The 16,253-nt window shown below is 41.7% G+C and overlaps 1 protein-coding gene across 1 annotated transcript in view; it reads left to right on the plus strand.

The window, feature by feature from the left end:
- Window positions 1-3,328: 3,328 nt before the first annotated feature.
- COX10 (cytochrome c oxidase assembly factor heme A:farnesyltransferase COX10) overlaps window positions 3,329-16,253 on the plus strand; it is a 562,763-nt gene continuing 549,838 nt past the window's right edge. Inside the window, exon 1 of the mRNA XM_085616802.1 lies at window positions 3,329-3,488. Coding sequence (XP_085472928.1) covers window positions 3,458-3,488 — 31 coding nt within the window. The 5' untranslated portion in view covers window positions 3,329-3,457. The remainder of the gene's footprint in view (window positions 3,489-16,253) is intronic.

A 16,253-nucleotide genomic window follows, 5' to 3' on the forward strand; every position in this document is an offset into this window, starting at 1 on the left:
CATACACTAGGGTCTTAAAGGTAAGTTATATATACCAATCAGGAGTATACCAATTTTAGCATGCTAAAATGAGGAGCACAAGGACTTTACCTCTAGTAGTAAAGTGCACAGACTTCTGTGGCCAACAAAAATATGGCTAAGCAAAAAAAAGCAACAAATTGGGATAACCCTGCAAAAAGGTAAAATTCCCAACAGTGTCTGATTGTTTTACATCACACACACACATATTATACATAAACAATGAATCATACAAGTGTGTAAGTTGGTGTAAAGGAGATGTTTCATACAACAGTAAGTGCTACAATCAGCATCACACATCACAGTGGTATGCCTTACTGGCTAAGAGTGCTTGGTATGGTGAAATGAAGGGACAGATTTACTATTTTTATTTACTAATTTTATCATGCAATCCAGCTCAGTAACCAAAGTTGCTGTGCTGAGTGAAAAGGGTAGAGCACAACTGCACCAGATCTACGAAGATATTGCTCTGTTGCTTTTTCCTCTAGCTCTGGTGCACTTTCGGCTGCCTTGCATGAATGCACACTCCCTTGTACCATTGTGCAAGGGTGTGTGCTTGATGTAAAGTATAGGTTGTGTACTGTAAGGGTGTAAGGATAGTCTTCCAGTACAAAATACTATGCTTTGACAAACGTTAACACTTTTCCCACTTTGTGTGCTACATATATATATATATATATAGACACACACACACACACACGCACGCACGCACGCGCACACACACACACATATTATTTTTCACTATAAGTGAAATAAAAACTGAAGTTCAATTAGATGGAATTTTACCTTCCCTGCCAGCTGAGATAAGTAAAACATGCTTTTAAATGTATGTTGTATTTGTGCTTGTGGGTGAGAGTGAGTTTATGTGAGAGAAAGTGTGTGTGTGTAAATGTGAATGTGTAAGCATGTGTGCGTAAGTGAAGGTCAAAGGACGTTAGATGTCACTTTCGCCACCCCCGTCATTTTGGTGAATTGACGTGCATGTTTAAAATGTAACTTTGTAAAATGTAACAGTGGATGGGGTTGTCTATACTAATAAGAATGTGTGACTACCCAAACTCTTTATAACCTGAGAATAACCAAAGATTGAGGAAAAACACAAAGGTTCTAAACCTATGCCTTGCAGTTTACAAAAGAAACAAATGACGGAATGCTGAACTTCTCAGCACTGCTGCAATACATTTAATGGGACAGCATCAGCACTTCTCAGCAGCAAGCAGTACCTGCAATTCTCTATTTAGTCCTGCCAAGTACCACGTATCAGGCATTACAATAACGCATTTCAGTGTGGTAATCCGCATTACCGTACTGAAATGCACTGTCACGCATATCTACTGTGACTTGTGTCTCAGCTGTCACTGAAAGCGCCAAGTGTGGCAGCTGGCAGTGCAACGCAGGTGTCGTGCACTGTGCACGCTGTGCTCCTGCAGGCTTGGGGCTCACACTGTGAGGTAAGACAGTGCTGGCAGGCTCACAACTCACTCAACTGCACTAGTGCTACAAATGTATCAAGATTCATTATTGTGATCATTCCCCTTTGCCGCGGCTGTGACTGACAGCCTGACGTCATGATCCAATGACTAGACTACCGGGCCCAGTCAGTTTGTTTGCTACATGACGGCGCCGAGGAGACGTCACATCTTGCTGCCGGAGCAGGGAGTTTTGAGGAATGTGCATCTCCAGGGTGGACGGTTTGAGGGCGGCATCGCAAATTAAATGATGGTGCAGTTCGCAACGCTGCTGCAGGCACCTCGCATTGACCTAGACCACCGCCGTGCCTGTGGCTCAACTGTTAATTTACCCCCCGGCCAAAATTATTGCAGCCGACTTGACTATTTCTAAATAATAAAGCTATTACGGCCTCATTCAGACTTCAGCTGCCAAGGTACCGGGGTGTGGGAGAACCTGTCACCGCTGACCCTGCAGCCCCGTGTCCAATTTAGACTTCAGCTATCAAACAAGCTACTGGGGTGTCGGAGGACCTGTCACCGCTGACCCTGCAGCCTCGTGTCCAACTTAGACTTCACCTATCAAACAATGTGAGTACTTTCATTGACATTTCTGGGTGTCCCCCAAACTACTGTACCAGGGCAGTCACAGTGGAAATTACGTTGGCTTTTTCACGAGACCCCCAGAGAGAAGGAAGATTCAGGCAGGGCCTTATTTAGCTGCCGCTATTCAGCCAGTGTTCCAAACACACTGGGACTTTTCTCCCAGGGCGTTCTTTCTTTTGCATTTTTTTATATGGCGTGAACTCGGCCCAATGGTATTAGAGAGCTTTACTTGCGCCACAGTTACATTACAAGGACACATTCATTTTTTTGTTGGGCATGTGGAAATTAACTGATTTGCCCAGAATCACAGGATGTTGAGCCGGCGTCGCCGTGTCTCGAACCTGGTTCTCAGTGCCAAAGTCAGCAGCCACTGATCATTTTTACACGACCAGCACCATCATGTTCTGCATCGTGGATGCAGGAAAACCACAGCAGATTTGTATTGCCTTCTTATGTAATGTCATGCCAAATTGCAGCAGCTGACACCCCACACCCCTCCTGCAAGCATTCTATTACTGTGGAGCAACTGTAGATTCAGCATCGAACACAGAGGTACCCAACCTCTGAATGAGGAGAGGCGGGACTGGATGGGTGGTGCTGAGAGATAGACAGATTATACAGCCAGCCGTTTTCAGAGGGTGTCCCACTACCTGCCACCTCTAAATGACGGCTTTCTGCTGTTTGGAGTCCTCCTGTTATTGCACCAAAGGCAAGGAATCATCAGTCAGCTCCATGGAGCTCCACACATTTCACTTCAGGTTACAAGGGTGCTAGGTTAGTGCCTTTCCTTTTCTGGTACTTTGCAGCAGTTAACGTCTTAGAGTTTCTCATTGCTCGGATGGGTGTAATTTCTGATATTTATATGTTTCCCCTGTTTTCATTGGTTGATTTTGCTGGCGAAAAAGTGTCACTCACAGTCGTTGAAATGTCACTCATAATTTACACTGAAATTATGACAATGTCACACATAGCAATCTGTAAACTTGGCAGCTATCAATATTTCCATTTAAAGTTGGTGCTTTAAATGGTAATATTAGGCGAACATGCTTCACACAGCTCTGCTTTTACCCAACTGTTTTGGTCTGGTCATAGCGATTTAGCGCCTGCACAGCTCAGCAAGCCTTTTCTTTGGTATATTCGTGCTACTGTGCTAATGACCTCTGCACCGCCTTACTTGAGAGTTCACCTCGGCGTGCTGTTGCTTCGGTCTGTTTGTGCGAGGCACGTCTGATACATGGCTCGAGGATGCAGGGCGAACATAGGCTCTTGAGGCAGCGTAGAGTTAATCGAACACCGAAAATTCTTCCGGATGGAACTTCAAGATGGCGGCGCCCATGAGCTGAAGGAGAAAATAGACTAAAAGAAGAGGCTGCAACTTTGAGGCTATGCAGATGAGCGGGGGTCGCAGAGCTGCAGGTATTGTGGAAGCGATGCAACCGGGGGACCCTTTCTAATGGGAGTGTGGAACGCTGAGGGGCTGGGAGCTAGTTATTCCATTTACAAAACCTTCTTGTGGTGACACCCCTGAAAAGACCTCCAGCTCGTGGATGAGGCATCTTCCCGTCTGTGCTAGTTCCGGTCTAGTCTGGTGTGTGTGTGTTTGGGGGAGGGGGGCAAGAGGGCAGATGGGGGCGGGGGCTTTTATATTTATCACATTCGTGTCTTCTTATTGTATACGTTAATTGTTTTAGAGGCTTCTCTAACGTGCTGATGGCTTTCCAGGAAAAAACGTATTGTTGCTTCTGTGCAGAGCACATCTAGTCAATTCGCCTGTCTAAGCCTTTTATGGGAAAGTGAGAGCTCCGTCTTAGGGAACGCTGGCCTTGGGTTTCACTGTCAGTCTGCGATATTTCCAAACCTGCAGAGAGTGGAGAAGGGAGAGTGGTCAAGTGGATAGAAAAGGCATCAACGTTTTGTATCATGGATTTGTACAGCCCTTATTATCCTTGATGATGAGATGTTGAAATATTTTGCGACAGAACCCTTTGTGTGGGAGAAAAAGGCTAACCAGAAGGTGGAAGAAGATTGGCTCAGAGGAGGAGAATGTGTGGAATAGTGTGAGGGGTGAGAGGTGTTTAGGAAATCCTCTAAACTCACACAGAGAGTCGAGTCTAACTTGGTCTTAAGAGCCAAAGTACGAGTTGAGCTATTACAACATTTGGCATGTAAATAACGTATCAAATGTAATGTTAAATTCTGCTAGAAACTCTTTCAAATGTAATAAAAAAGGTAATTTCTACAACATTTGAGTTTCAAAACTGGGTCTGTGGAACTGGAGCCCTGTGACTGGCTGGCTGCAACGTCGCGAAAGAAGTTCGGACTGCCATTACCGAAGGGGGTTGGGGTGAGGGACCAAGTCTCTGAGTCCCTGAAAAACAATTGAAAGAGTGGATTAAGGAGGCAGTGTGAGTACACTGTGACCCTCCCTCCGCCTCATTGGGAGGTCTGGAGGTAACCACAAAGGCATTCCCTGGAATAAAATAGCAAAATATGAAAAAATAATTTGCAATGGGCTTAGCCGATCCTTGGCCTGGGCTTGTATGCCCCGACATATGCAAATTCTGACTGTGGACCGTAAACCTGCCACAAACTTCATGGACAAGGAACAGTGAACTTTCGCAAACTTCATGGACCTATGCTTGGTCTTCCCTGTGTTCTGTGAATGTTAATCCAGGTTTTCAAAACCAAGTATGGTCAAACACAGATCCACAGCCTGATGAGGGCTTGTGAAACCTATGAAAGGATCTGTGAATCTGGAAAAAAGATATAAAATAGATAGAGCCTGTGTGGAGGTTGGCACCTGTGGCGTGTTGGCCAACCCCTGCTGTGCACCCCTCCTGCAGACAACATATGCTACGCACAGTCGAAGGCAATGCGGAGAGGAGTTTGGACGACTGCTCTAGGTTGATCGCAGAGCCTAGCCTATGGCCCTTGTTCTAACCTCTGATGCCCATAGCCAGGGTCTGTGTGTAGTGGTGGTTGGGTGCCCAGCTGGTTGGCAACAGACCCTGTGGCCAATCCCCACAGCCCATGAACAAAGGCCATGGGCAGTGCGGGTTGGCCATCCACGACGGATTGGGCGCCAGTGGGGTTCAGCCCTGCAGTCAACCTCCTCTATCCACGGCTATTTGGCGTACACAGTGGGAATTGGGTGCCAGCATAGGTTGGGGGCCGGACCTGGCCATAGGGCAACCCTTTTGGCAATACTCACCTGTGCATGGTCTTTGTTCATGTGCAGCAGGGGTCTGACTCCTGCTGCATGTTCGGCTCAAGGCATTGCCAAAGGCCAAGTCCTGTGGTGAACATCACTGTATGTAGTCGAAAATCATGAACAGAAGGACTTGGGTGCCTGCAGCATATAGGACGGAGAGCCTTGTATCATCTGCACTCTCTGTGAGTTTTCCAGTAGGGAAGCTCTGTGCTGGGTGGGGGTGATGGAGTTAGCTTATAGAGAGTTGAATCTTCCAAACTTTGCTTTAAATGATCGTGTGTGGTTAATGTGTGAAGATTGTGAATTTCCCAGGGGTTCCATATGATGGAGAAATGGGGGAGGGAAGAGGGTGGTCACATGACCTCCAGATGTAAGTGATATCAGCAAGCTGGAGGTCCATAATGCTGAATGATATGTACCTCAGCGTTTATATTATCGTGATATTTTTGAGTGTCATTTTCATTAGGGGAAATAGATTTTGATGGGCAAGTAACAATCAGCAAGCATCTTGTCCCTCGGATAATCAGATATAATAATTCTTCACTCTTTCCCAATGGGGCTTATGTTGCAGTATTTTATGTTATGACTTGTTAAGTGCATTTGTAGAGTAAATTGCTATCATTTCTTTGGTATTTTCAAATAAGTTCCCTTTATGGTTTGAGGATTGTTGCTGCCCGAGTCAAAGTGGTCTGTTATTCTTACATTTGGCTGTGTTTCATAGTGTTTATAAGTGAATAGTATTGAAAAGCAGCCGATTAGGTTAGATAAGGCCTATATACTTTTTGTATAGATGTATTTTGTTCAGTAGTGACCAACTAGTTCCTGTTATGGATCTGAATGAAGCAATATTTGACTGGATGTGTATGACAAAAGTAATTGTTTGTTTAGTTCTGGTTGCGTATACATCTGTCCATTTCCCAGCCTGAGATATAGCTTTGATGCCATTATATGCAGTACTCAATTTGCAAAAACATAAGTGCCATGGCCCTCGTCAGGAGGCCACTGCAGATTGCTCCACCTAGTGCCCCTGCCAGCACTGCCATTGATGGTACCAACCGAACTACTAACCATCACACTCCTCCTACATATATGACTATTTTGACTATTCCAGCCTCCCCCCCCCCCCCCAAGCTATGACTGCAGGTATTAGTAATTTTAAATGTATATTATATGAATAATAAATGGTTGGTGCGCTTTTCTCCAAATAAGACTGACAGCACCACATGTGGCAGACTGTTATAAGTGCTGGTGCTGACAATTAAATGCTGGTGCCGAGCACAGGAAATCTCCAGCTCAAATTAAGCACTGATTCTATGTAATTTCTTTCAGTTGGTTAATGTTTATATTGGTTTGATGGTGTGGATGTGTTGGTAAAACGTGAATGGATATGTTGTTGAGGAACATGCATTGACAGCTGAATGGCCTGGGGTCATGTTTTGCATGTGATAGTGTCCAGAGTTGTGTCTAATGGGAACTATTGATGTAGGGGTAATTGTGCTCATATCCAATTCATTAATTTAGAGCAGGGTACTCCAATTCGGTCCTGGAGGGCTGCATCAATTCCAGATTTTTAGCATATCCCCATTTAGATAAATGTAGTTATCTTAAAAATCTGACATGGATCCGACTCTCCAGGACCAAATCTGGAAAACCCTGATTTAGAGATCGGTTATTTGCTTGATTGAGCCAAGAGTTGTCTTATGTTAACATTTGTTGTATGGTAAAAAAAGCGCTGAATGCTTGATTTGAATATGTTGTTGGAGTGCCGAACAAACTGTGTGGCTTGGAGTCACTATGAAGGCATGCTGGTGTCAGTGATTGTCTCTGATATGTACTACTTGTATAGGGAGAGATACAAGTATAGTTTGGTACAAATGCACTGTAGTGGTGTCTCTTTCACATTCACTATTCTCAATCTAGCTACTTTTGGAAAGCAAAGTTGTCCATGTCATAGTCATCACACTGTGCCGAAATGGAGTGACGTGGGCTCTTTATTTTCACAACAAATGCACAGATTGACATTACCATTGCTTTCATTTTGATTATTGCTTGTTGCACCAAGACTTCTTTGCAAAGTTTATCAATGCTGATAGTCAGTCAGTATTCACTTCCCTACAACCGACTTTCTACAGATTCCAACAAATGTTGCTGTACAGTTTGCTGTACATTATTTTGCAATAGAAGTGTAAAACTCGGTGAAAAAAGATTTCAATGAAAGAAAAAAAGTTTTTAAAAGTGCTTCTTCTGCTGTAATCTTGAGACAATATGCAGCCTGGGCAACCTCTAGTTTAGAATCCAAACATCACTTGTTAATGGACACAATTGTTAGGTCATCCTTCACTCCCAGATGACCTCCTGTGAAACCAAAGGCATGTACCAATAAAGTCTGCCCTGACCTCTGAAAAATGGATGAATTACACATTATGACACATCTAACCCTCTATCGCTTGTTCAGAAAACAACAAAACCACTAAGGCTGACAGGAACCTAAATTACTAAAAGTGTGAGCTGCGCTGTATTACAAAATGTTTTACTCTTTACATTGTCCCCATCCCACAGAACTACACAGTTTTCCCACATGCTTCACTTCCTTCCATGCTGAAATCGCAGATTTCCATTTTGTGACTGTGTTCTTCGACAATAAAACTTTTACTCATTCATCTGACTTCACCTCAATTATCATTCTCCTGCTGCAGTAGTAAATGTTAAATATCACCCGATTCCTTCATACTTTTCTCAATAGCTTCTGATATTCCACTTCAACATTACTTATTTTGTTCTTCTGTACCCTGGATGGATGAATGAACAACAAAGGAATTAAAAATACCAACTGCAACTATTACCTTGAGTATGTTGTCCTCACACTGGAGGTATTCATAGAAGTAAAGAGGGATTAGTAGATGGTAGGGTACTTGGCTGATAGAAAAAAATAGTGTTCGAGGAGAGGATTGTCGCCCCACTTAAATGCCCCCCAAACTCTAGAGATGAAAAATAATTACCATTTTATTTTTCATCATCCCATCCTGAACCGAGTGTCAGAATGGGGTGGGGCCTGCTAAGTGGCGGCAGCAAGGAGTGCTGGGCAGTGGGCTGCCTGTGCACTGTTTGATGTGCGGATGTCTTTTTGACTGGCCGTCTTGCGATGGCCAGCCAGACATGCGCACTTTAAACCTCTCAACCCAGCTCCTAACCAGGGTGCTACTCTCATATTGCTTGTGAGCAGCTCCAGGATTGGACAAGGGAGTTTGCTGGTGCCACAGTGCAGTTGGAAGGAAAGGACCGGAGCAGAGGACGTGTGAGGTAAATCTTAATTTTGTCTGTCTGTGTGCCCGCCCCTTCCCTCCTCCCCGGAGATTCCTGCTCCCACTGGTGAACAGCAATCCTAGATATTTTTTGTTGTCGAATATGGATGAGTTGAGCAGGGTATGAGTGTACAATTCTCGAAGGAGAGAAAACGATCACTTGATAAAGACTGGGCCTTGCTTGTAAAATCTAAAATAGCAAATACACAGGGACCTGAAGATAGTCATTTGGACACTGCTGACCAGTGTAAGATAGAGAGGGGTTCAGACCATAGAGGTATTTCAGAGTGATAAGAGCTATAAACAGAGGAAGGTGTGCTCTTCAAAATAATGATCAATGGTCAAAATGTTAAAAAATGTATGAAAGGCAGTTGCATAGTTCAGTGCTTGTGAAGGGTTAACGATAGACTTATGGGAGGACTCAATGATATCCTTACTCATGTTAAACATCTCGCTCGAATGAAGAATTTTATATCGTTGTATTAAAAGGAGAGCAATCAGATACTCTTTTTTTGGGAGGAGCTGCAATTACGTCACTAAATTAATCCCATTGACCTGCAGCGTGATCCACCTTATGCTTATGTAAAGAACTATTTCAGACTCCAGCAATGAGCAATGGCAGTCGGTTCTGTATTTTGCAACGTACTGTTTGCCATCTTCAGAGCAAATGATGCAAATGCTGTTGACACTTTCACGCCTGCCTGTACTTGTAAAAACACTGGCAATAGTACATGCCGGCTAGAGACAACAGTTAACACTGTTTTACACTCTCCACCAAAATGAAAAAACTGCAGTTGCCCTACTTTCAGGCAGCTGAAAATCCCAAAATGTGTTCCATAGTCCTCCATGTAAGTATGAATTCAACAAATGGTGCGTGAGTTCTATGATTTAAAAACATAATGGTACAGCATTTGCTTTACGTTCTTTCTACGTGATCTATGCCTTCCGGTTATGCTGTCTGTGGCATCCCTTATTCCAATGCCTCTTCACGCGTTTTTGCGTTCCTTAGCTGCATATGCCAGCTAATTTCAAGGGGCTTCATGAATGAAGGTTTCTGGCAAATAACACGTCGATACTGTAAAATATATCTTCACAAACTTTTGAAAGTATGCCAAGGTAGATACCAAAACAATGGCATCTGCCTATTATGGTAGGGTACCAGTGGCATTACAAAATATTTTAGATGCGGTGAATCTTAATTTTATTTCACCTACCAATAATTGGATGAAATTTCAAGCATATTAAATCACTAGGCTGCCAGGTTTTGTAAACATACCACCAATATGAACAGGCTTACAGTCCCAAGTCATCCACGGGGTGTTCTTCAGCTAAGATGAGCATTCAATTTTCCTTATACACTGCTGGGCTATCTACACTTTTGAGTACTCTTGATGACACAGCTACATTTATGGCTTGGAACTGTGTTGTGCACAATTGTGGCAGGAGTTGTCTAATGTGTACTGTTGTTTTAGGCCAGAGTGTGAGTATACTTTGAAATAAATGTGCTGTTGGGGTAGCCAATGCTTATCCTGCTATCTTGCTTAGAACCTATTCTATGCATGGGGGTTCCAGGGTTGTGCCTAGTGTTTTTTTTGGACTCGTGTAGATGCTCTGCTGGATTTCTGGTGGATTTGTGGTAGAGAAGTAAAAAGAGACAGTGCACGTTTTACAGCCAGAGATCATAGCAACCATTGAATAGGTTAAATACCTTAATACGTATTTAGCAAATGTCTTGTAATTTATTGCCCTTCTTTTGATCACGTTATATTCGAGGTAAGAATACCTGACCTGTGGGTCTAACCAGCCAGACAATGGTTTTAGAGACCCTTGCCTTGCAGAAGTACAACTTGTCAATAGCTCTCACTTCAGTACTTTTATCTGTGAGCATCCAGGAATGCTGACAGCTGAGAGCTGCTATAGAGTTGTACCTATCCAGAGTAGGGACTAAGGCCCATTGTTACTCTCACAACAAGGAGGGTCCAGACAGAAGTCGCTAAAGTGTGTGATTGTCTCTTGGATGCATGGGCGAGGAGCTTGCACTAACCACCTTGTAGGAGGACGCACTTGGTACATATAATCCAAATGGTTATGCCTATCTCAAGCAGCATTAGGGCATTGCAGGTGACCGGTAGAGTGAGGATGGAGATGGCAAATGAGTAGGGGCCATAGAGGAGAGATAGGAGAACAGTGGGAAGATGTGACAGAATATAAGGGGGTCGATGGAAGAGGCAGACAAGACGAAATTATGGATAACTGGGGGGGAGGTGGGATGGAGAGAAAAGAAAGGAGAGTGCAGAAAAGATAAAAGAACGAGCGAAAGTGTAAAAAGGCAACTCAAAGTGTAAGATGGAGCTGAGATGAGGCTTTATAGAACTGCAATGGTCAATCCTTTTAACCACATTAGCCTTTATTTAACCCAAAGCTTCCAAGAATTTACTATCATCAACAAGTGTTGGTTGCTCCTTACTCATAGATGGGTGAAAGAGTAGGTTAAGTATGTGAGATGTCAACATAGTATATAAAGTCAAGATTATAAACACGTACTGTAATGTATTCTTCATCTTCAAAAGCCTCCCTTATAATGTAGCTGGAACAAAGAAGACCTAAATCCAAGGGCCTGATTAAAGCTCTTGGTGGATGGGTTTCTCTGTCACAATGATGACGGATACCCCATCCACCATAATATAAATCCCATAGGAAATAATGGGATTTATATTTCGGTGGACAGGATATCTGTCGCCGTTGTGATGGAGTAACCTGTCCTCCAAGATCTAAATCAGGCCCTAAATCTTAGATTAATGTAACATTAGGTCAACCACAGCAGGAGCTCCTTCAAGTCTTGTTAATTTCCTTAACAATCATTCATAAAGTCTAGAAAATGACGGGCTATTCAAGCATTTTCTGAGTTATCAATAATATGAATTGCAAGGAAGGATGTAGAGACTTACTACTAACAGTTAGTTTACTAAAAGAGCTCTGATGAGCCCTAGGTTATCTCGTGGATATGGGTATATACATCGATCCTTTTTCAGTAGACTTCTACACACAGGAATGTGGTACTCTGTCCTGATATTGTTCCCAGGTGCCCTCAATGGGAACAGTATAACCTATTGATTGGCGAATCACTTTTCTGTGTGGAATTTTACACAGCAAAACACTCAATGAATCAATCAGGATTTATAAATCGTGGCTAATCACAAGATAGGGTATACTGGCGCTTGCAGGTCCAGGAGGCTTATTCGAACAGCCAGGTCTTGAGGGCCAGTCAGAATTCCGCAAGTGAGGTGATGGTCCAGAAGTGTGTGGGGAGGCTGTTCCAGGTCTTTACTGCGATTTGGGAGAAGGGGCGTCCTCCATTTCCGCTTCAGCTGATGCAGGTATGGGCAAGTGAAAGGGGAGGGAGAAGTCGTCTTCTCAACGGTTGGTGGAAGTTTAGGCGGTAGTTCATGTGGACAGATCATTGGTTGTTTATAGCCTTGTGTGTGTGGGTCAGCAGCTTGAATTGCCATCTCTTCTGTACAGGGAGCCAGTGAAGTTTCCTGAGGTGTGGTATGATGTGGGTTTGTCGGGGAAGGCTGAGTATGCGTCTGGCTGCAGTGTTCTATATCATCTGAAGTCTCTGTAGGAGGTGTGTGGTGATTTTCTTCGTAGATGGCATTGATGAGTCCAGTTGGCTGGTGATGAGAGCTTATGTCACGGTGCATCTCTTGTGTAGGGGTAGCCACTTGAAGATCTTACGTAGCGCACGCAGAGTGAGGAAGCAGGGGGAAGAGATGGTGTTGATCTGTGATTTCATGGTTCGCTTGTTGTCAGTGATGATGCCGAACTTTCTAGCGTGGTTGGAAGGAGTGGATGCGGGCCTTCGGTCTGATGGCCTGGGCACCAAAACATCTTAGACCTCTTCATGATATTGACTAGGCTGATTTCAGACTAGGGTGCAAAGGCTTAAGTGGTTGAACATTACAGTTGGGTAGTTCACAGGTGGGAACTACTGCTTTGTAAGGCAGGAGCATAGGACTACAACAGAACTGCTACCATATAATGCAGTGCTGTTGCCCAGTCTCCATTTTAATTGCAGGGTTTTCAGTGAGTTTATCATAATAAGCGAGCTACAGTATATTAATTAAACTTTGAAGCCAGGATTAGGAAGAGGAGTATAGAAGGCACACAGTTAAAAAAATAAATCTCTTCATTCAATATTTTATAGTAGTTTTATGATAGAAGCAATATAGTACACATAACTGGGGTCATAGTCCCAGGTAAAATGCACAGTTTTATAAGTGGCTTTTTAGTGAAGCTGCAATCCGTTCAGTGGATGTTGAGAAGAACAATAGCAAGTCCACAGAAGATTATGAGCAGTTTAGGATTACATTCCTCTTAAAAGGAGTAAGGATGTATATATTAGGGTAGCAGAAAGCCATTAACAAAATTCAGGATATACTATGTTGAGAATGAAGTCGAAGGGGTCTGGGCATTAAGCCTACACTATAAAAGCAAGAAATACAGTGACTTTTTTCCCAGAGCAGAATATTACTGTTGAAAGGGTGCCAGTTTCGTTCATATCAACAGTTATTAAGATAAAGCCTAGTCTATCTTTTACTCCTGGTTGGTTACAGGAATATATTATCGCTGCAGAAACTGTGTTCTGAATGAAAATGAATATGGTCCACTCAATAAGTTTGTTTCAAGATTAAATATGACTTTGTGAGTTAATATACAAACAGTGTAACCAATTAGCAAATTATAGTTTTGTGTAAAAAGAGAATAAGAGTTGCATTTAGTTGTGCAAAATATTCGGGGATATATTGGGATAGTTTCAATCTAAAAAAAATGGTTAGATTATCTCTTATTGAAGGAGTTCACATCAATCAAAAAAAGATTGCTCTATAAGTTTGAGTAGGCTGCTTATATTTATGGCAAAGACATTCCATCAATAACAAAAATCAGGTGATTGGGACATTGCAAGTGGTTTCAAAGATAATTGTTGTTGTTTGATCGTAGTCTTTCAGTTTTAGCAACTAGCTGCACAATATAAATAATACAATAGAGTAAAAAACATAATAATGGATACAAGTTGTATGTTTATTTGGGATAGTAGAGTGGAGTCACTTGTGTGGCCTTGGTTTTACTTGTGGAAATAATTCTACTCCAATGTACCCCTGTGACTTACTCAAGATTATAATTTTTATATAAATATTTTCCTTGGGTGTAAAAAAAGTGATGAACTCTATATATTCCCCAGAAATGTGTGTCTCTGAATATTTCCTGCTGAAGGCTCAGCAGTTCTTGTTATAAAACTGAAATGTGGCAGTTTGTCAAAAGATAAAAATCTGTTAACTGGTTTTAGCTGAAGGGTAGAGAACAGTATCCATTCGCTGTTATGAGAATGAGTGATCAATCTCTTATGGATAATTGATTGATAATACTCCCTCTTTTCTATCCAGCATCTAGGTGGATGTATGTATATTTGGGAAAAAAAATGAATTTCATTTTTGCCGATACACTACATGGAATCTAATGAGTTTCAGATGATGAGCAGTTAGCCCAAGAATCTTAAATTGTAAATGATAGTAATTTTGTGAATCCCCAGATTGAGCATGTTGGGCATTGAAGACATGTTTTTAGATGTTGCCCACAGCAGTAACTATTTGGGGTCAGGTCAGCTGAGTCGAGATCATAATCAGATATACTTTTTTGGGTAGTAATCATGAATGGTAACTTTGTTTTTGGAAATATGAATTATGAAACTAGAATGTTGAATTATAAGCACACACGGCATTTGGGAGCTTATTCATTAAGCACACTGAAGTGTTGTTTACAGTTGAGAGACCTATATTTATAACAGGTATTTCATCCACCTGAGTTACTATTGGTTGTGGTTCACAGTGCACTGGTGGAAGGTGAAGCTATGATTATGGATGAAAAAAGAGCTTTGTCCTGAAATAGTTTGGATATTGTTTCCCTGATAAGAAACATGCATACATATAATATCTTCCCCTGGACTCTGACTGTATTTCATAGTCATTGAAGAAGACAATATTTGTCCTGAAGAAGACATTTTCAAATGTATAACAGCGAAATAATGTTGAAAAAAATAATTATAAACCACGTAAAATATATATTTTTAACATACTTTAAAAAAAAATTATACTTTTATTATAATTTATAAACCTTCCCGTCTTGTCATTTACACGAAGATTTTACGAAGTATTTGCCTTTAGTTTGTCTGTTCACAGGATCTTGTGTTATAATTTATTTCAACAGTGATTTTGTAATATACTGAGCATAGATAATTTTGATGCTCTCTGCTTTCATGATGTCCTTTAAAGGTTTCTTCCTTGTTGATTATATCAGCCTTCTTCAACAAAGTTCGAACGGACCCCATCGGAATTCCAATTAAATTATCACATAAAAACAGGATATATATATACATTTTTGTTTAACTTGACTAGAGGTGGATTTTGGAGAGACAGTTTCCAAAAGCTTACCACCAATGGTAATGCAATCAGTCACATTCTTCCAGTCAACTGTCTTCATCAGCTGTGTGCTTATGTCCAATATAAATTGCTCTTCCCAGTGGATGTTTCACCAGTTTTAATCTTACAATGGACAAATGCTCAACACTTGAATGTAGCATTCGAGTTGATTTAGTAGTATACTTTCATTTAACAGAATGAAAGATTTTCTTCCTTTTATTTTATTTACGTCTTAGTGGTCATGAAGTTTTCTTCATGTCTAAAGCATGTTGACTTTTGTCTCCCATGTGACTGGAGTAATTTCTGTAAGATTACTTCTCATATTGTCATTAGCAGACTCTGTTATAAGATGTTTGTACAAAACTATATCAGGCCGTATTTTAGTTTTTGACACCCTTGATTTTACTCCCAATTTTCATCTTAGAGGGTTGAACGGTTAGTATTTATCAAACTTGTCCACTTGCTCCACACACTGATTGACTAAGAATGACTTCATTTGTGACTACAGACTCACAGAGCCAGAACATATATTAAACTATAATGTGCGTGTTTGAATTCCTGTATTTGGGCCGAATCAGAGTACCTGATGAATAACCTATCTTTATCACCTCTTTACAATTGTCATTCTGACTGGTGTTGTTTTGATTTAGGATGTATAATTGGAAAGGTTGTTCTTTGCATTGCAGGGACTGTCTGGTATGGGACAAATGTCGTGACTGTCTAGTTTAGGATGTATTTCTAAATCAGTCTATGTTTAGTGCATATTCACTTTGTGGTTTTAGTAAATTGTCTTTTTGGGCCTCGGATATTAGACTGTAATTGGGGAATGAGCATGAGACATTGAAAGCTAAAAAGTGCAGCAAATGTCCGCCCTAGACCTTCATGTATCCAGTTGAGAAAAATTGAGGATTGTGCTTGATAATACATGAATGAGTCTTGTAATCCAACCATGGTTTAATAAACCCACCGGTATGTTTTGGGGTAGACATTTGGTAGGTAGAAACGTACAAAATCTTACTGTTCTCCCAAGAACCTCTAGGTCCTATTTGCAAGCCATATTTGTTGCATAGTTCTGAGACAGCTGTACAAATCCTTTTGTGTTTTGTTGCAGGTAAAACAATTAAGATGTTGTAGAAAGGTCATCAGTTATTGATGTTTAAGGGCTCAAGGGCTTGAGATTGCAGTTTGGTTT

The sequence above is a fragment of the Triturus cristatus genome, chromosome 7, assembly GCF_964204655.1.
Source record: "Triturus cristatus chromosome 7, aTriCri1.1, whole genome shotgun sequence".
NCBI classification, from domain to species: domain Eukaryota; kingdom Metazoa; phylum Chordata; class Amphibia; order Caudata; family Salamandridae; genus Triturus; species Triturus cristatus.